Source organism: Leptosomus discolor, chromosome 7, assembly GCF_034619465.1.
Source record: "Leptosomus discolor isolate bLepDis1 chromosome 7, bLepDis1.hap2, whole genome shotgun sequence".
In the NCBI taxonomy this organism is placed as follows: domain Eukaryota; kingdom Metazoa; phylum Chordata; class Aves; order Leptosomiformes; family Leptosomidae; genus Leptosomus; species Leptosomus discolor.
Window position 1 is genome coordinate 8,726,101 of NC_141397.1, and position 21,863 is coordinate 8,747,963.

Sequence of the window (21,863 nt, forward strand, 5' to 3'; positions counted from 1 at the left end):
ATGTTTTAATTCAGGCACAATCCTTTGTTACAAATCTGTCATGTGGCAGATGACAGTGTTGTTCTGTTTTAAGAACCAGAAATAGTAACAATGGTTTGCATTTATATACATTCTCGTTTCCTTCTAGGAACCTATTTATTGTATTTAAAATATTTATTCGTTTCTAATGTTTCCTATTTATATTTTCAATATTTAGAAATAATTTAAACACAGGACGTATTTTATTTCATTTCTAACGGTACTATTCAGAATATCAATTTATTTAATATGTATTCAACAAAAAATATTTTCAGAAGTCAGAAAAACTGTTGTATAACTTATGCTTTTAAAATATTTGAGAGATGGTATTTATGACTTTTTTTATATTTTTAGAACAAATAAAAGCTGATTTAAAAAAACCAACCGCATAACCTGTTTGAACTTTAAACAAGACTTAAGGAACTCTAATGTATCCAATTTTTATTACCTGCAATTATCAAAATAACCATTTCCAAGAATTTAAATTCTATCTGTATAATTAGGTCAGTTATCTACATACCTACACCCATACACAGACAGCTTAATCAACATATAATTCTTAAAATGGGATACGAAGGAATCAGATGCACTGAACATGGCACTTAAGAATGAAGACAATAAAGCATCACTGCTCTTAAGAAACAAACAAGTCCCCTATATTTAATAAGGAATATTCCATAAAATTGTAGTTGTTTGTAAGCCTCTGCTTACAAGTCAAGAAATCTCTTTTAAACAAATAAAATGGTAAGATACCACACAAACAGCTTTGACACCAATACTGTCACCTGATTAGACTTACTACTGTCATCCAGGGGACTTTTCCAAGTTTGATTACACATCTGTGCCCCCTCCCCCAAGAAGCAGAAAAAAAAAAATCTTAAGTTCTTTCCTTAGGTGATATAAATCAACACATTGCTGCTGAGATGTCAGTGACCATTGACAATCTAATGCATTTGTATTCTGTCATTTATATTCCACTAGCACGGACAGGCCACGTAGCGTGAATGCATATTCTTGAATACTGAAGAGGAAAAAAAAAAAAGACAACCCTCAAAACAGGCCCTCAGCCCAAGTACCAAACTGCTGAAACATTCCTTAGCTGTACCCCCTGCTTCATCGTGGCTGTGCAGGTACCTCCTATACCCAACGCAGAGGAACTCACAGCACACATGAGGGACACAAGTGTCCCTGCAAGAGGTGGAACAGCGGTTACCCTCTCTTCTTTCCTTTCGGCACCACATAAGGAGATGAAAGGCAAGCCCTGGAATGTGGATAAGGATGACAGTAAACTCTCCTCTTCCTCTCAGGCACACGCATTCCACCACTGGGGATGCCAAAACAGTGACCAGTCCACCCAGAGCCCCCTCTCAAAGGCTCAAAACAAGTCATGGCTTTGCCCAATATGGTAAAACCAATGTCTCAAGTTGTACAACATCTCAAGAAGCAACGAGGAGTCCTCAAGGTAGTCACTCTGAAGATGTCTGTGGTGAATGGGTTTTTCCTCACAATATCTAAGATCCTGCTTTAGCTTCCTGGTATGTGCTACAGGAGACACAGGAAAGCCTGGTTTGGCTTTTTCACAGCTTCTCTTCACAGAGATTTTCTTAGTGACCATTTGGTCAGAGACCATTTTGGCCCTTATCATGCCCATAATAGCTACGAGACCCAAACGTGGCTCCCACACTGGCCTTTTTAAGGACTTCATTATTACTATTTGAGAATAGATGGGGAAAAAAAGAAGGGAAAAAAAACCAAAACAACAAGCCACCCAGACAGACCAGAGAGGCATCTCCTGGTCTCACCTCTCCCAGCAGTGGGTTGCTGCCCGAGATCACCACTAGTTACCATGCACACTGCAGCTAAACAAACTCACAGCGAGTTCCTCCTTGAACACCAGGACGTGTTTAAGACACAGGGTACCGACATCTTGTGCAATCGACAGACAAGCACCCACACTTCCCACCAGCACCCTTCAGGTGGTGGCCACCCCAGGTGGTCCGCAAAAGTAAACATGCTACTACATTTTAGGATGTAGAAGATGAGCAAAGATTACCACTTGCTGGGTGGGGAGGTCAACTCTCAAGTCCTTCCTGGAGCGAAGGGTACCACTGCTGCTGAGCTGCCTTCATTTTACCTGTGGCTCCTCCACAGCCACCAACAATCCTCAGGGCACTTCAACGCAGCAGCAGCCTTGCTGGCCATCGTTTTGCTCGCACTGTGCCAGGGACAATCCCAGGGACTGTCCTCAGGATAAGCACCACTGGCTGAAATCTACACTCATTGGTGCTTGTGGCACATGAAGACTTGCAGTGGGGAATTCATAGGGAAGTCAGAGGAGAACTAAACACTGCTGAATATGTTATGGGGCCTCTCAAACCAAACAACTGACTGTCCTTTGGTTTGCTGCGTAGAACATGTTTTACAACAATCAAACACATATGGACATTAGTTTTAGTTGGCACACCAGCACGAACTCATAAGAAAACAGAACAATAGTAAAAACGAGTGTTCCCAACTCTTAAATCAATCCTCAAAAATAACTGTGCTACCTTTAGGAACAATGAAATACCTCAACACTTGTGAAGAAAGCTCCTCCTAACTGACAGCTAACTCGCTGAGCAAGGAAAAAAAAAACAAAACAAACCATCCCAAAACCAAAAAGACCTGCTAATAATTGCTTATAAAAACTAGGAAACTACACAACAAAGCAGCATTTCGGCTGCTGCTGTATGGGACCAGCCTCTCCCCTCAGATCCCCACTAGCCCTTCCCCATTGTTCCCACTGCATCCCTGCTCGTTAACCTCACACAGAGATTTCTGAATGCTCAACAGATTACTAACTGCCTTCATCCTGCATTTGCTTTCCCACTGCAGGAAGAGGGAAAAGCTATGTTAAAAAGCATGCATACGTTCTACAGTATGCAAGAAAAAGCCCACGGTATTAAAAGACAAGTGTTGAAGATGAGAAATAAAACATTCCTCAGTGCTGGGTACATCACACTAAAAATGCTACACAAGAGGGGAAAAAAAATTAGAAAGACCGAATGCAACCTAATACTACAGTAATCTGTAATGCCAAACTACTAAATTTTTTTCACCATGACAGTCTTATTATCAGTCTCAGTATTATTTTTCTATTTTTTAACCATACTTTTTCATCAGATGCGTACAAAACTGTAAAAAAAAAAAAAGGAAAATATTTCAGCCTGGTCCACTCCCCAGGTTGCAGTACCATCCCCTGCCCGGGAAGCCTATGTACTGATGTAAATGACGAATTTTGACAGAAAGAACAGCAGCTACTTGAAAGGGACTGTCTGTATCTCTCGATTTGTATTAACGGCTGACAGTAAGTGAGGTTAGCAAGACGGAGCTGAGGCTACAAGGGCTGGAAGAGTTACGCCACCAGTGAAGCAAGAGGAGCAGGATCACTTTTCAGCAGTAATGAGCCATTAGGTTGGCTTAGCTCGATGGGAAACTTCCCCCCAAGTTTGCCACTGGTATTTGTGACTAATAACCTTTCCCGCATTCAATTTAAAAGATAAAACGGTGGAAAGGTAAGTGTGCCATAGTGTATACACCAAAGTCCGACCCTAATGGTCAAGAAGTGCTGCCAAATATACATATATTACTGCATACCTGATATTGGGCAGGAAGCTTTCTGTAAACCCTTGCTTCTCGAGTTGAATGATTAGGTAACAGTTTGTGATCACTATCAGTGAACAACTTCTTGGTGCCAGGAAAACCAAAACCCACCCCCTTGATCCCAGAAAATGCAACTTCTGTAGGCTCCAACACTAAAATACATTTCCTCCTTGAACTCTTAACAACATCAACTAATTTCTGTAATCTAAACATATTTTACCAAATCTCGGTATAGTTTCAAGATTGACTTTGGCAGCCATCAGAAAACTCACCATAGAAATTTTGCAATCTGAATTTCTATTCAGATTCTGACCAGAATCTAAGATGATTCGACCTTTCATGACAAAATCTGTTTTTAAAAAATTAAACATTAATCTTCAGATTCAGAAAACTGGGGTTTGATTTGCCCTGCCATCCTTATTTCTACCAGACAGCGCTTACCTAACACAGCATTTTCAAGATTTTATTCCATGTCAACTGTACCGAGGGCAAAATTCTGACTGGTTTCAATAACAAGTGTATTTATGATATGTTGTTTCTTTATCCCTTTGAACCTGCATATTAATAGACACAGTTCTATTCTGTACCATATAAATAGGGACGATATGATGTATAAGCAAATTATATTAACAGCTTTATAACCTGAGAGAATCACTTCGAGCTGTTACACACACACACAAGGTAAAATCACCTTCGGAAAGCTCAAAGTCCCACCCTCAAATCAAGAGGGGAAAAATTAGCTACTATGCCATCACTACTGCACAGCAATAGTCTGTCTCCTCTTCCACTTTAACAATCTGGGAAGTGATGCAAAGGGAAAAGTGATCATACATTCACTATGCCTGTGGATCCCACAGTAGCATGTGTTAACAAATACAATGAAGTTCAAACATGGCCCTCAAATGGCAAGACCTATACCCCTCCTAATCATATAGCTCAGCGACCTGGGACAGGAATAAAAGAAAATGGAATTTGTTAGAAGAGAGACCATTTGGGATGAAGGCAGATGTACAGGCAACCTTCCAGTCTGGCCAGAAAGGGACTGTTTTCAGGTTGAGCTGTCACAAATTGCACCACCCGGGGGGGTCTCTACAAGAATAAAACGGACCCTGAGAAATAGAATTGGAACATAACTGGAAGCCTCTGCTTATCTCACTTCCCAGGCTAGTAACTGCTCCCTGCTTTGCAGTTGCTCGAACTTCTGATTTTTTGATAGAAACTTGGAACTGACTTCTTAATCAGAAGAAATAATCAGCGAGCAAATACCCTTTTCCACTCAGCAGATAGGCATCCCCTCTGTCTTACCTATCCCCTAAGCCTGAAGCATAACCAAGAAACAATGCGTGTAACCCACGAGCCTAACCAAGAAACAGCTATTGCATCGCACACCATCATGGAAAAGAATTTAGAAATTGCAATTAAGTAGTCACTTGTAAAAATTAAATTAGTCATATGTCATTTGATCAGGATGTGGTCTCTATTCCTGTGGTGAGAACAGATGTAATGAGCTTTTATTTCCAAATATATCATCATAGCTTAAATTCCATGTCTGTAACAAAATATTTCCAAAAATACCCAAGGTATATAGTTCGCTTTAGCATTTTTTTTCCTGATACAAACCAATGTGTTAGATCCCTGTTTCACTTACAACACACTGCAATAAAAACACATCTTAAGAAGCCCTTTGTCCTCTATGGCCATTTTGGAAGATGGCTGTACAAAGAAGTGAAGGACGCGTTTATGCATTGCCACCGCAGAGGCCAGTTGTGACAAAATTATGAACGTTGCTTTGGTCTGCAAAGTTTACATGTCTGAAAGCTATAGCTTTAAGTTAATGTGAGTTTTGCTGATGAATTAATTCAAGAAAAAAAAAAACAAAACACATACCCCCTGTTTTGTAACTGCGAGGAGACACAGTACAGTGACTATACCAGCCATGTCTACACCAAGAATTTGTAGCAGAACTAAATACTTGTTCCAAATTTCCTATCAGCTTAATTTCTCCCTCATAACTGGCCAGGCCTTGAAGAGTTTTTGGAGCAAACAAGTAGGTTCCTTTGTAGATTAATTTATTAAGAACAAATTTATACTGAAAGCCAGGTATCTTTTTCCCTCCCTTGTTTAGTGATGACACTAAATGGACCAATTTTTCACACCCTACTACCAGGAGATCTGCACATCAAGACCAAGAAAGCCACCAAACTCACCAGACTCCCTCAGCATCACACACCAAGTAGCGCAGGACTCTGGGGCTTCTTCTCCGACACACATCCCTTTTTCGTGTTTCTTCATTCGTTTTCACCTTTAAAAACTTTGTCCATTTTTCCTACTCTTTAAACTTCTGACCGACCTCCTTGTCTTTATTCTTTCAGGACTCTAACTTTCTCCCTAACTTCCTTCCTCTGGACCCTAACTTTCTCCCCACCTTCCTCCCTGCCTGTCTCTCAGCCCAACATCTTTGTCCCCTTCACTCTATTTGCTATGCCCACACCCAAGGGCAGCTCCTCAGAGCCGAGCCTGCAGGAGATGCTTTGCTAAAGGGGCCGTCACAACTGAGGGCTGAAGACTTGCTGCCCACCAGGATTACCCGATGGTACCAGGTCATAACTGATCTTCTGACTCCAGCTGAGTACAATGGCAGGAGAGGCAGTTTTAAGAAAATGTAGAAATTATAGAAAATACAGAAATTGTTCCCCAATGGCAACACCACCACCAGGTGTTGTGGCCAGTGTGCCAGCAGACAAGATATTCAGAAGACAGGATACCATATTGCTCCTTGCCCGTCATAACCTCCTGACCTTTCGCTAGCATTTCACACACAGTCTGGCTGGAGGAGGAGAACAGCCCGTTTTCTCCAGTCCAGGGTTACGGACAATCCCTTGTTCACAGATACCCCCCTTGGAGGCCAAACAACAGCCATTGCTGCCATTGTCACTTTTGCAGGAGGAAGTTGAGAGACAGATCAGCACCTTCTGACAAGAAGAACTGTCCTCCTGATGTGAAAGGACCACAGGCATGGGACTGCAGGTCACTCATGAGTGAGAACAGGGCATTCTTCTTGCATTAAAATCCTCAAGATGTCTTCATTTTTGGCAAGCAGCATAGCACGCATGGCATCCTTTGATCTTCCCTTAGGAAGGTCCAGGCAGAAACATTCTGCTCAGCCTCTTGCACAATCGTTTGTCACCAGGTACAACAGGCTCCAGTGACAGCCTCCCACCTGGGGTACTTCCCTGACACCGAGGTAACCACAAGCACACTCCACCTGCACTTTGCAGGCACAAGGCACACAGCCAAACAACGCGTATCTCTAGGTATGATCAGCTGGATACCTCCAAGTTCATACAGTCTTCACAGCACACACGAAGGCATCAATGATTTTATTTCACATATCTCAGACTGTAGCCTTGAGCTCAGCTGTGGAAGTCACAGCTCAATTTTCAGTAAACTACTCATCAACTTTACTCCGACACTAAGAGCTCACCCGTGGTCTCGCAGGACTGCATCACAAATCCCACTGCAGGGAAGAATCCACACGTGGCTGCATAAGGCACCAACACGCTTGACAGATCAATACAGTCAAGCAGTGGAGCTCGTGTTTGTTCTTTAACTGTCTCCCATCAGACAGTAAAATAAAAATCTCTCAGGTTTTACTGGGAGCAAGATGGAAAAGCAGAAAAAACAGAGATTAAAACACTTGGAACAAGTAACATCTAACTTCAAGTTCCCAGCCCACAGCCTTGACAAATGTGAGAGTTCCTCCACTTTACTCCAGAGACCTGCCCTCTTCTCCCTAGCACCACCACCAAAAAAAAGTCTTGATAAAACCAGCACGTTTGCTGCAGTCATTTTAGGGAATTAAGATTCTTCATAGGAATCTGTTCAACATGTAACTTCACAGACCACTGATCTGCTCTTACAAGCACATCTGCGTTGTGTGAAAATTACTAAGTGCAAGGTAATTTCAAGACATTGCTACCAAAGATTCTTTCATTTTCAAACTTGAAAAAAATTCTCCAAATCCATTTTTTCTACCCTACAATTAATTACCAAGACCTATGATTAAGGCTTATTCTATTTTTTCAGCAGGGGGAAAAAGGAGTGCTTATTTAAGGAGTTTCACTAACCTTTTCGTCACACTGAGCACACTATACTGAACGAAACACTGTCTGGTTGTACAAATGAAAAGTGTTATACTACATATTGGCATTCAATTTAACTTGATTTGAACGTACTACGAAAAACTTTTTTTTTTTCCCCTCAATTTGAAAACCCAAAGGTTCTATGCTAATGACTTTCCCTGAACCATACTTGATCTTTCTTTAAATGAACAACAAATTCACTGATTTCCACAATAGCAGTGAATTACCAAAAATTTGCTATCCAATGTGCTTAAAGTGAAATTTTAAAAGTAAGAATTGCATAAGCAGTATTTATCCAATAATTCCAAGTCTCAAAAAACTGAGCTACAACTACTTTTGAGGGAAATTTTCAGCATGGCAAGCTCACAGAGCCTAGCCTGTGCTTGATATGGCCATGCTTATGTAAAATTCACATTAAGAGAGACAAGAACACTTCCCTATTTCTCTGCCTCTTGCCAAATACCATTGTTCTTGGAAAGCAGCCAGAGCAACCATGCGGCGGTTAAGACCCACAAACCACATCCCCAAACATGACACACAATAGAGCACGTGAAATACACTTCTGCAGGTGCCTCGGTCCATCCACCCACTGCTGCAGTTTGGGTATTGCATACCCTTGTGAAATGAAAAATCTGATCTTGAGAAACCCAAGTTACCCTACGCTGAATACAATTAGTATTGACTATCTCCATATCTCTTAGTATTGAATATCTCAGGTTATTCCACTAGATTCAACAGAAGAAAAGTGTTCCTGCTCACAATTAAAGCCACTATCAAGTGCCAACAGATTATTTCATTACTATTGTAATTAGGATCAGTCAAAAAAAAGATCCGAATTTCAACTCCTTTCATAATTTAAGACATATGAGCGGTTGCATCAGTCTCATTACCTTCAGAAAAAAGGCGCTAGAAAAGCTGCACTATCAGCAGGCCACAGGGTCACAAGAAGTGTTCTGCATTCAGTCCTTGCTCGGTTCCCCTGTCAGCCATCTATTATCACTAGCTATTCCACTGTTTCATGACATTTGATTTAATTACCATGATTAATGCAATTTTAAGGAACGTGCTGGTTTATATCAGCTCTCAGATGTTTCCCACCTTTTTCTTTCTTCCCAATTCTTGTCTTTCAATTTAATTTTTTCCTCTTGGCTCATTTCTCATTTTCTTTTCAATCACATCCGCCCTTAAGTACGGTAACATTTTACCATGAATTTTCATAGCAGATGAGAAACCGAGGACCCTCCCATTCCTGAAACATTAGTGTAAAAACTGTCTGAAAACCAATGAGGTTAAAAAAAAGCCAATCTGAACTACAATACTTTGTTGTAATGATAATTTGGAGCCAAGAAACTTTTAAAAAAAATCACTGCATAGATACAAACTAGCCTGTACAGTTCCAGCAGGGAGAGAGTAACCTACCAACGCAGCCACTATTTAACAGAAACCAAGCAGTTGCCGTTTAAGCGCTTGAATTTCAGTGTTAAAAGGGAGAAAACCCACAGAAGCCAAACCAACAATATTTCAAAGAGCAAGACTTCGGAGTAAAAATAAAGCATATATCCTGTTTAGTGTACTTGTTTTCTTCCTTCAGTCATATCAGCAACTTCCTCTGACGATAAGAACACTACATGCACACACAGCGCGCTTTGGGCATGTCCTCCCACCCCACCCCAAATTATGGAAGATGTACATAGTGTTTAAAGGTAAATTTGGCAGAAAAGTATACTTTTCACTATCTGACTATGCCAAGTAAAAACTTACACCTCTCTCAATCTTTAATGTATGCAGAGATGAACAAATCCAAGAGAAAGGAAAAAAAAACCCCACCCATACCAGGCCAGCACAGTGACGAGCTGCAAAGGCTTAACATTCAGGTAAGAAATCTTTGAAGAATATTGGAGCGCTTAAAACATTAGCTCAGTTTTCTCGTTACTGTGAAGATAAAGAGTAATCTTTACCCAAAAGACCATCATAACAGGGATAAATATGGGGGTTGAATGTCACCAAATTTTGGAGAGGGAAAAAAAAAAAACCAACCAAACACCCACACAACAGATTATCCTTTCCGAAATAATTACTACATTGTAATTATGCAAAGACTTAAAAACAATGCATGTCCATTCAAACTGTATTTATTTAATTATAGTGTAATGCAAATAAGTTAGGTCCATATAAACTCCATGTTGTGGTATGTACAACCTATGTCACTGGCAAGCTGACTGAGCCAGCTGGTGGAAGTGCCCGCCGTCGCCTCTGGAATGTGGGTATCTTCAGACACGGGCTCTGTCCATCGGCTCGTTCTAGCACACGACCGCCACATCCTTCATCCCCAAAGTAGACTGAAAGGCGAGGGGGAAGGAAACAAGAGTCAGATTTGGAGCACGTAGTTGTTTTTAAAAGGATGTTTGAAAAACACAAGTCTGGAGGGACAGCCCTGTAAACATACAGAGTTAAGTGCCAGTCCCTGAAATACTGAAATAATGCCACCTTTACAGTAAAATTTAAGCCTACAGAGCATGAACTTGTGCTCAGAAAAATGAGCATCTGCAAACTTCGGATTAGACCAAAATGCTTCTGGTGTCTATGTACATACACTCTGGTATGAAATACACACTTTAGGCTGTTCAGAGGCACACTCAGTGGGCTGACAAAATAGCCTCAAACTGCTAGTGAAGCTAACCATAGAAACGCTGTCAGCAAGCAAACAACTCCAGCAAGTTAAAGACAACAGAAGATTTTACTGAAACCAGCACAATCTTGGCACTTTTTTTTCCCCCATATTTTCTACTGTTAAAAGTAGCTCCCTTGAATCACTGAATCCTAAAAATGGGATTTCCTCACATTGTAGATACTCGAAGCTAGAAGAGTCATTATATGATTTTGCAAACAATACAGTCCATCGATTACTTGTCTTGGGAATACCTGGTTCTGCCCAGTAACAAAAGTTATTTCAAGAAAAATGAGTGTGTCACGCTTTCTTCAAAAGTTTAATTAGTTTGACCCATGGAAGCCCTCCAATAAAACTCAAATACCACAAGAATTCAAGTATCACTAATGCCATGACATTGCAGCACTAACAGTCTCACAAGAAACGGGCAACATGAGTGAATGCACTTTGCTTCATGACAATGACTAATATGAAGGATACAGCCCTTTATTTCATGCAGTTTTTATGCAGTGCTACTGCCTTATTTGCAAAGGCAGGAGACCAGGTTCTGTTTTAAATTCGTGCTAGAAAGCTCAGAAGTTACTCCTCAGTGCAGAAACCCACATAAAGCAGCTCTACCACAGATTAGAAGGGCAGCTTCCACCCAAAAGGTACAGCAAGTCCCACGTATTAAAAGCCATGCAAGATCAAGAGAAAGGCCCTCCCAAGAATTTGTGATTTGCAGTCTTCTCATTTGCATTTCTAAAGAAGCAGGAACCAGGACCGGCTATGCTTTCACCCTAAACAATTAAAAACAAAGGATGAAAGCAGCCTTCACAACTGCTGCTGGCCAGAGGTAACACCCAAAAGGTCTGCACTGGGTTCGCAGGTACATTTGGAACCGATACATACCTCCAGATTGTGGGCTCGGGCATTCCAGGATCTGCACCTCTCTTAAAACCTGAAGTGAAACATACATTGCATACATCTGTATAAATATGTATGTACAGAGTCCTACATAGTTAAATCACTATCAAATTATGTCAGCCCACTAAATTGCAATAAAAAAAGACAGCCTACTGTGCAGAGAATCACGATCCACAAAGTTGTGTACTAACCTGAATAAAAATGGCACATTCTTATCAGAGTTGGAAAGCAGGGAAAATAAAAACAAGTGTACAGTTTACTTTTTTTTTTTTAATTCTTACCTGCATCTTTACCTGACCTAAAATTCAGGGCCATCTAGCTATGTGAGCTGGGGAAGTTCCCTGCCCTGAAGACCAAGACATGCATACCTATACACCCACAAACACGCAGATTTTAAAAGTTGAAAAAGCAACCTAGTAAGGTGGTACCAACCAGTACAAGCAAGCACCCCGAGTCCTAACAGGCAATGCTCTGCAACGACATCCGATGCAGAACTTAAAAGTAACATTTCAATAACAGTTCGGTCAATTTAGGAGGTCAGAATTCTAATTGTTAAATCAATTAAATCTAAAGCCATCTATTCTTACTGGCACTTTTTGAAAAGCTACCTAGTACTAAGGCTTGCCAAGAAACAAGATTTGTCAATCTACTAACACCCAGGAAAACGAAAAGAAAGTTAATTACAAAGACTTCACCCCCACTTAAGGACTCAAATACCAACTCACTGAAGCAAATATATGTCAGAGAAGCAACTGAAGGTTCAGCATATGAAGTACTTTTGCTTGTCAAGCTGTACATTGAAAGTCTTGAAGCAGAATTATGCAACTCATGCCCCGTTCACCACGCTCTCCCCTACCCTTGCAATCTAGAAATCGATGATATGTGAAAAATATATTATTTCCCTTGTTTACAGAAAATAAATAAGCAATGTCAGTTTGCCTGAAACATAGACCGTTAATGGAAAAACTTCCACTAACTTCACGGGCACTGGGTTAGCTCTTTGAAGACAACCTTGTGTGATTTGAGATTATTAAACATCCTGAGCCACCTTCCTTGGCTGCCATACTGTCCAGCAAAACTGCTTTAAAATTCATGAAGTTGTATCAGAAGTCACAGTCTGTGCGTGTGAATGTTTCTGGCTTTTTATTCCCCCCAGTACTTTTAAATAAGCAAGTCAAGTTTAACAAACTGCACTGGTCTAATTTACCTACTTAAAACAAGGGCAGCCACTTCAAAGCAAGTTTAAAAAAATCCAACAAAACCCAACCCTGACCAATGACCTATAATTGCACATTCACATACCAGGCTCCCTCACACATCTGCTGAGCATCCAGTCCTGACCTAGAAAGCCTTCCAGAGAAAGCTAAAAGCTCAAAATTTCTGAAACTTTCCTTGCCTATGTTTAGTTTCACATGTGTTTCATATACTCGGGGTCAATACAGAAACTGACCTTGAATCAGTGACACCAAGGACTGCATAGTCACCTCTTGCCCTTCCATTGCATCACACCTTCCCTCCCAGATTCAAACACAATCCCAGTACAAAAAAGGTTCTTCCAATGCCCCAGACTTTGAGTGCATGCCACCTCCAAATGTCTATGAAGAGCAAAGGTGGCACCTGCACCTCCCCCTCTCATCTGCTCACACTTAATGTCCTTTCATTACAAGAAGGCAATGTAGATGTGGCACAGCACACTTATTTTCCGGACATATGAAATTAAACTACTACAACTTAGTTTCTCACCGCTACATAACAGAAATATACTAGGCACCCTGATACTAGTGCAACTGTAAACACAGCAAACTGTAAACATAGAAAGCAAGATGGCTTTCTATGAATTGAAGTTACTTTTTAATTTCCTCTGGTGTCCCTCAGAACAAAAAGCATCTTTCCCCTATTTATAGATAATATCATAAAAGTAAAATCAAAGTGAAACTTCAGCAAGAGCAAAATTCGGTCACAAAACACCGCTGAAATTCCCACCCAAAACCTACCAATTTAAAATAACTGATAAACTAAAAATGGAAATGTAATTAAATTTTAAGCCTAATACTGCCAATTATTCTTTTCCATAGTTAAGTGACTACTTTTAATTGCAGTTGTTAAGGCATGTACATAACTGTCAGAGGCCCACGTTTTCTTGACTGTTATCTATTATGTGACCAAACAAATCCCTTCAAATTGCATTCCCCTCAATTAATTAAAACAACCTCTCATCTTTGACTGCAAACACATCAAGCTCCCATTCTTCACGTTTGCATTCAAGGCAGAGATGCCTGCCTTGTTTAGATGCTTTTCCCAAAAGGCTCAACAAAGTTAGGGCAGAAATTAAGCCAGATGAACAGTGGAGACCAGCCTTCTTGGAACGAAGCCCTTGTCACAAAAGAAGTGAACACAAGCATCAGGCCTATTGCACACGTGCGTATCTGAAGTAGGTCAGGCTCTTTCACAGGGACAGCTGATGGCGTACAGCCCAAACCAAGTGGGAGAACTACCACGTGGCAGCGATGCCCAGCCAGCCCCATGACAGGAGCAAGTGAAATACATCCTTGGGCGCCAGGCATGGCATCAAGACACCCCTGAATGCTACACAGCAGTTCAGAAACAGGATCCACGCCATTTCGGGAGAGACCGTAACCTGCACCTGGCTAGAAATTCAACCTCAGCCAAAGCCTGGCAACCCCCTGGGCGCCACGAAGCGGAGCTCCCAGCCGCAGGCAGCTCTGCCCTCACCGCCTCCCTGCTGCAACAAACACACAGGCCAGCCGACTGCCAGCCGCTGAGGCGTGATTAAACCGCAGCTTCATTTGCCGTCACGCTGCTCCGGTGGATGCCCGCTCCCCGGAGCGGCCTGGCCCGCCGCCCTCCCCGCACTAGGCACGCAGGCTCAACGCCCTCTCCCAGCGCGGGAACAGCCTCCAGGCAGGCAAAGGGGCAGAAAAACCTTCTTAAAGGAGAAAAAAAAAAAAAATAAAGCAAACTAAAATAAACCCCGACTACCTCGCAGCGCTGCAGGGGCAAGCTCCCGCCCTCACCCCGCGGGTCCCACAGGCCGCCACACCGGGCCCAGCGGGCTGCAGGCCCGCGCCGGGCCCTCTGCGCTCCCCCGCCGCGCATGCGCGGCCGAGGCCGCGGAGCGCGGGTCACGGCGGGGACCGGCGGCGGCGGCGCCGGGGAGCACCCACCCCCCCCACCCCCCCATGCCCTCCCTTCCCACAGGGCCGGCGGGCAGTAACGGCCCGGGCGGGAGAGCCCCCGGCCGCCCCGTCCTCCGCCTCCGAGCCGCTCCCCCGGTCCCCCGCCCGCCACTGACCTAGGTAAAGCACGACGGGGATGAAGCCCCAGCGGATGGCGAACTGGCCGCCCTTGAAGAGCTGCTGCAGCCGCTGCTTGGCCTCCTTGCTAAGCTTCGGCATGCCGGCGGCAGGGCAGAGAGGAGGAGGAGGAGCCCAGCCGCCCTTGTAACGCTGCGCCAGCGGCGGTGGGCGGGGCCCCATCGCGCCGCCGCCGGGTGGCGGGGAGGAGACACCCCTCGGCGGGCGGCGGCGGCGGTGGGGGGCGGTCCTGCCCTGGGAAGGGCCACAAAATGGCGGTCGGGGAGTTTCTTCCCTTCGCCGCCGCCCACTACGCATGCGCAGCGCGGCGGGTCCGCCGCGGCCTGGAAGGGCCTGTCCCGCGGCGGTGGGTGACAGAGGGCGGGGGCCTCCGCTGTGAGCCCGTAGGTGCTGCGTTTATGTGTGTGTGTGTCCCTTCCCCGGAGCTCGCAAGGTGCGGGCACGCTCCGGCCGCTGCCTCGGGAGGCCGGGAAGTGCCTTTTGGTAAGTGGCAGGGGGAGAGGGAGGGATAAAAGCGGTGTTTCTGGGTGAAACCGGCAGCGCCTCTCCCAGCTGCGGTACCAGGCGCTGCGATGGGCTCAGTCTGTGGAAACACGGAGTTGTGGGGGTGAAAGCTGGGCTAGAAATACGGAGAGAGGCGTTCTGGGTTTAGCCCTAATCCCTAAAAAGTGCTAATACAACGCTTAGGGCTTGTCCTTGCAAACTGGGAGCCCGGAGTGAGTGCTGAGGCACTTTCGAACTAATAAATGAGTGGTCTCCGCAAGGACCGCTTGCAGTGCCCTCACCACCGAGCTGTCGCCTGCTTGACGACACCGCTTAGTTGTCACCTTGCTGCATGATGTCTGTGCCATTGCCTCGGCCGGTTATGTCATGCCTGCACCGTGTTTTCGTTCTTTCTTGGGCGGTCTGTTGCCTTCTGCTGTAGTGCCAGATCCAGGTCTCCAGGTTCCTGGCTGGAACCTGGCTGGAATACTGCAGCTGCAGTATTTAACGCTGGCAGGCTATGTCGTGTCTGCTTGCTTTATCAAACTCCTGTCGTAGTTTGGAGGGAATTTCATTGCATGTGGAAACTCTGAAAAAAAGTTCTTGGAAGTCACTCCTTGTGACGGTGCAGCAATCTAGTCAGTTTTGTGCCTAGTCATGATTAACTGACCAGACACCGTTATAAGTTCTGCATGTTGTGTACTGGTTTGCCTAAGGCAAAGTTCTGTAGCCGTGTTTTGCATTGAGAATAACGACAGGTCAGGCTTTTAGATCTAAAAAAGGATCCAGGGCTATAAAAAATACCACTTGTACAAATACCTCATTTCTTTTTTTATTGTGTGGATGCCTGTTCTGCTGTTCCAACATGATTAAAATATGAGCTTATAGCTTCCTCCTTGCTTTCCAGGTATGGACAGGTAGCAAACTGCAAGCCACATGAGGGATTCTGACAGCCTACAGCTTGCTTTTTCCACAGTCTGCCAATAATCAAAATGTGGGGGATAAAAGAACATTTTAGTGATGTGGTAACAGCAATGTGCTGTCATGTTACAGAATGGACAAAGAGCCTTTCCTCATGTAAACCAGCCTGTATGCACTGTGCTTTGAACACGTTGATGGCATACATCAGTATTTCTAGTCATGTGACTGACACATATTTAATGATATCTAAATGTACAAAACAGGCTGTTCATTACAGCACGCAGCTTGTTAATAATCTCTTACAAAATATTACAATAAAATGCGGCTCACTGAATTGGAATTAAATTCAAAAGTTGTTTTCCTTAAAGTTGTAATTTTAGTGTAAGTGGGATTCAGAAGGTCAAGTGTACTAAACAACTGATCCAAATGGTTAAACAACTCTGTCTCCTTTGAGTGTAAATCAATTTAAATGTCACGTGTGATACAGTATATTCTTATTGTCGATGTTCTTGAGAAAGGGTATTCACAAGAGTGTGCCGTGTGTACCAGATGCTTCTCGCCTTCACGCATCAAGTCAAGGAATAATTTTCGGAGCACAGAAACTTTCCTTGATAGCTCTCATTTCTCATGTCTGCTAATTCTAATGTTTGACTAAAATCTTGTAGGTTGTTTCCTTTATTTAACCATAGAAGCCAGGAAATTAATAGGAAGTAAGTTAATATTTCTTTGCCACAGTTCTTCTGCAAACAAAATCAGTGCTGTGGCCTAGAAGAGCACAAGTGCATGTGTTTTGTGTGCAGATAAATGAAGCTGATTCTCTATAGCTAATGGTCTACATTTATATAGTGTTACAGACTGAAGCTGAGAAAAGCTATCTGTAAACTGAGAAAAGTGACTGGAGAACAGCACTTCTTCCATCACAACACACATCCAGTCTCATACTGTCCAAAGTACCATATCTGCAGTTAAAAAAACAACAACAACAAAAACAACACCCAAAACAAAACCCCCTACAGCAAAACAAAACCAATCACACACAGCAACAAAGCCCCAAACAACACCAAAAAAACCCCCCAACCCAGAGCATGACAACAGTGAAGATTTGTACTGACTCTCTCTAAGTTTTCTGTGTCTTTATTTGGCTCCTGCTGCACCAAGGATGTTAGCGGGTCTGAGAGCTCAGCAGTCCTTCGGTGAGCCAGTGACTCAGCCAAAGGGTAAAAGAGAGCACCAGTCATCTTCCCTGCAAGTTCAAGCTGGTGGGACAGCACTATTCAAATAATTGAAATACTGAAAATTAGCCCCTAAACGCAAAGACAGCTACGATTGGGCATGAAACAGTGAGCTGTTTTGAAGGGAGAAGAGGTAATACCCAAAGAAACAGGCGCTGTAAGAAATTGATGGCGGCAGCTTTGCCTGGAGAAGACAGAAGTAGGATGTTGTGGACATGCTGTGAGTGGTAGCTCATGTTTGTAATTTATTGTGGTAACACTTCCATGAAAGATACTGGTTTTACTTGGGTTTTTTTCTTATGTCCGATAATGAAAACAAAAGCACTTGGAATGGTGTATCCATTAAATAAGAAGAACAAGAGCCCAGGTTGCTGGAGTGGCAAAAGAAAATCAGTAATACCGTATGTGTTGGAAGTTTTTTGTTACACAAAACCTCTTTGAATTTCTTTTGCCTCATAGTTTATGTGATCAGCCACAACAATAAAATCAGAAATAAAACTGCAGAGCTTTTAACAGGGACAACAAGAATGTGAATCCCTCCTGTTTTGTTAACTTGATTAGCAGCAGTTCCACAAGCGCGGTGTTTTCGTAGCAAATAAATACCTCTGGCATGCATTGTAAACCAGCCAAATGTTTCAGCTTTTATGGATAAAGGAGAGAATTGAGATTCTTACAGACGTGACTGAATCACTTACGCATCAGTCTCTGGTTCAGGGAAGTAATGTCACTCGGTCTGATGGCTTTAGCTCGTCTTTGTTTTTTGGTGCAAAGGTTACGTTTCAGGTGAAAGAATTCCAGACCTCTAAAGCTTTATCTCAGCACACCACGAAGTAAAGCCATGTAACAGCGCATGCAACTCAGAAGGCTGAAGGAGACAAAGTGAAGCAACACATTAAAGTTTGTGAAAAATCACTGTAAACTCTACATAGGAAATCCCTGGAGGCCTCCGTTATGCACTCGCCACTCTCACTTTTGAGATTTCCCCTCCAATTTACTGTCAAGAAACTGCATAAATTCATCTGCTTGGGAACAAAGTTTGAGTTTGACTCTCTAGGAGGAAGTTACATTTCAAAGACATTACGGCACTTGTACTTGAGGATTACACTGTAAATCAGTATAAATAATACAAGAAGGTATTTAACAGATTTCCATTACAGGCTGAATCTTTACAATGTCAGTAAAAATGGTCGTATATATTGACTAGACACTCTATTTCACTTTATTATTACCATTAAGCTTGCTATTTTTATTGTGCCCTTGTAATGATAGTCCCTTTCTTCCATTCGGTTTTAGTATTCCTGTTCATTTACTCTAATAAATCCCAGCTACTCCGCAGTACTACTGGTCTGGGAAACATTCCTGGTCATTTCACAAGGAGACAATTAGAAATGGAAAGCACTACAGTCAAAATAAAAAAAAAGACTAAATCTCTCCAATTATGTCACGTGGGAAATGTCAGAATCCTAAAATGTCTCTTTCTTGAATGTTGTTAAGACCTAGATTACTTGGGGGCGAATATGTTTGAGTTTTTGCATTTAGCATATTTTCAAAACATACTTGGAATACAGAGCAGTAATGCATATAAAAAATTTCTGTCCAGATTAGAATCTCTTTCATATGAATTTCTGTGTGATACTCATTGGCTGTACTCTGATCACTGTCTGATACAGGATATTTCCAAGAAAAGTGGTATTGCCAGGAGCTTATCTAGAAAATCAGTAAAATTATCAGAGTAGTAGCAACAAAAAGCAAAGTGTAGTAATTTTGTGTGTTCAATACAATAACTATACTATTTATTTAAAAATAAAACTGAGGGGTAATATGGATTTGAGTGCAAACACAGTCATAATTGCATTATTTTTCATTACAGCTCCTGAGGCCAGTGAAGGAGAAACAGCGGTGTGAGGTGAGACAGCATTCAACAGAACCTCATCAAATGGTTTCAGACACCTTTGAGAACTGCTGTTGTGTTCAAAAATTGAATGTTAACCTGCTGCAAAACTTTACTGTGTTTGAAACTTGACTTTCCCGTTCTCCCCCTCTTCATTTAATAATGGAAATAAAGTGTTACATTTAAAGATGCTGCTGCCTTTTACCATAGGTAGTTCCTCTGAAAACACAACAGTTGTTAAATGCATGTTTTTATGATTGCAGTACTTGGCCGAGGATGAAAACAAAAATCTGATTCCTTGCATGCTTTCAGTGATACGCAAAAATCTGATGGATTAAAGGATTTTCTGAGGCCAAAACTAATATCCATATTTACTCGTTCTTTGTTTTTAAACTAAGCTTTTTTTTTAAGCATCTGAGCAGTGTTTCAGTAGCTCTAGGAGGATTTCCCTGGAAAGATATTGGAATGTAAACCTTTTATTTGTCTGCAGATCTCAGCTAGATTTTTGTTGCTGAAAAATAGGTTCTTATAACAGCACATATCTATAAAGATTTTAAAGGACTTAAAGATGCTAGTTTCAGGGAAATTTTTACTGTGATTGAAACAAGATGAGGAAAACAGGGAATATGTTCAGTTTCCAAAACAGTCTTTGCCCTGGATATACTTGTTTTTATGCCAGTTCTGACTTAGTACATGGTATTAAGGTGAGGCAACCTGAAGCTGAGAATGTGAGGCTTTGCCATCAGTTGACAGCATTGCACGTGAAAATGAAATCTTTCTCTTCGTTAGAAAAAACTGGAGCGTTTGAAAAACAAGGATTGTAGCTGAAAGTCATATTCTGCTTCCTCTTTTCAGTGAGTGTTTGCTGTACTAGTCTTTCTTAGCATCCATTTACAAAAAATAAACATGCTGCTGAAACAACTTTTTCTGCCATGAAATATTTGAAAATCTGAGCAATTGACACACAGCATTCACTTCACTGATTTACAGTGGTGCTGCTGGATGCACTCGTTCAGATTTTACAGGATAAACGTATACAACAACAACAACAAACTACTGATTATCTCCTGGTTATAAGCAAAGAGAAAACAGGTAGTAAAGCAAAAAGAAGGATCTCTGAGTTGAAATATGCCAGGTGGATGTGGAACTTTTGTCTTTTGTGAGCATGTGAGTTTGTTCTGGTTTTTATCTTAAGTCACTGTTAAAAAAAAAATACATCGTTTCGGTTACTGTGTATATATCCCTAAGTATGCTTTTTCCTTTGGCACCTTCAAAACAGAAAGGGCTTATTTTTTCAAAGTATAAATTAAATTTTAATTTATCATAGCTTTAATTTAAGTAGAATTTAAAACATAGCTTTCATTCTTCTTACAAGATAGTCTAGGATTTAGTGTTGTCGTTATAATAGTTTTTAACAACTCGTAATGCAAACTACAGAGGTCAGAGCATGATAGGAGAGGTAAGTATATTTTCAGATCCTGAATGAGAGTGGCTGGTCAACAACATAGATGTGTCATGTATATGTATACACTGAATCTTTCTCAGTATATCTAAATGTTGAACAAATTAGTTAGATGAACCGAACGTAGGTATTAATTTATCTTGATGGTTCACTTTGTCCTTAAGTTTCTGAAGTTAATTCACTCAAACCTTTTGTCATATTCCTGATTCAGCATGACCTAACCGTGACCAACAAGGGGAGGAGGAGTTCACGCCTCCTCTTGCCAAGCTCCATCAGAATGTGTTGCTTGAGCTTCCCACTAAAGGTGACGCTCCAGAAAGAACTGCCTTTCGGAACCTGAAGTCGAACCAGTATTGACAAAAGTGTCAGCATTTTTGTCTGTCTGTATTTTCACATTTCAGTAGTTCAGATGTCCCTGAAAATTCTTTGAGGTCTTCAGCACATGAAAGATTAGAATCAGTAATTGATATTATAATGAGGAGTAATTCAGGCCTTTCATAGATACCAGAGGGTGATCAAGGGAAGTTGTTTCCTTCTTTTGCGAGTCTTGTGTAGTGCTGTCAGGATTAAATGAAGTCAACTCATGGTTAATGAAGTTTATGCTATTCTATTAAAATAAAACTTAATCTCTTAAAATGGTGTCCCTTTTGCCTTTCATACGTAATTTCTGCCCAGACTTTGTCTGGTTTAGCATAATCATATTCCATATTTAGCCCAGATAAATGTTTTTAGATTTTATTCATTTTAAAATATTGTCCAGTAGATGTGCAAGTATATTTTCTCTGTATGTTGACGGCCTAATTCATGTGTCTGTACATTCACTTTAGACTCTTCCCACTAATGCCGAGAACACCAGTGACCTTTCAGGAGAGTATCTGTCAGTGTTTCTGTGTGGCAATGCTGCTGCTTTTCTGTTAGGATTATTAAAAATCTCAAACAGTAATCTCCTAGATGTGCAGAATGGCAGTCATTTTAGATACTGGTTTTTTGGAGTCCAGTTTAAGAGGATGATTTGTAACAGTACATACTGGAGTGATTAGTAGGATTTCAGTAGGTTTCTGCATAGCTTCCTACCAAAAGAAAAAGAAAACGAACCAAAACCACAAAACGGTAAGGGCAGATGAGCTGTGTGCCTTTCACTGCTTCCTGTGAAATGTTAGATA

The 21,863-nt window shown here is 41.9% G+C and overlaps 1 protein-coding gene, 1 long non-coding RNA gene and 1 other non-coding gene across 3 annotated transcripts; 2 read left to right on the plus strand and 1 right to left on the minus strand.

Moving 5' to 3' along the window:
- Positions 1-9,918: 9,918 nt before the first annotated feature.
- TOMM7 (translocase of outer mitochondrial membrane 7) lies at positions 9,919-14,850 on the minus strand. Its single transcript, XM_086468210.1, has 3 exons — positions 14,690-14,850; positions 11,362-11,410; positions 9,919-10,141 (listed from the first exon to the last, which is right to left on the minus strand). The coding sequence occupies exons 1-3, from the start codon at positions 14,790-14,792 to the stop codon at positions 10,126-10,128; spliced, it is 168 nt and encodes a 55-aa protein (XP_086324336.1). The 5' UTR covers positions 14,793-14,850; the 3' UTR covers positions 9,919-10,125.
- Positions 14,851-15,043: 193 nt separating this feature from the next.
- Positions 15,044-19,600, plus strand: LOC147415065 (uncharacterized). Its single transcript, XR_015183562.1, has 2 exons — positions 15,044-15,194; positions 19,218-19,600. It is a non-coding gene; the product is annotated as an uncharacterized LOC147415065 (long non-coding RNA).
- Positions 19,506-19,593, plus strand: LOC147415066 (small nucleolar RNA SNORD93). Its single transcript, XR_015183682.1, has one exon. It is a non-coding gene; the product is annotated as a small nucleolar RNA SNORD93 (small nucleolar RNA).
- Positions 19,601-21,863: the final 2,263 nt, after the last annotated feature.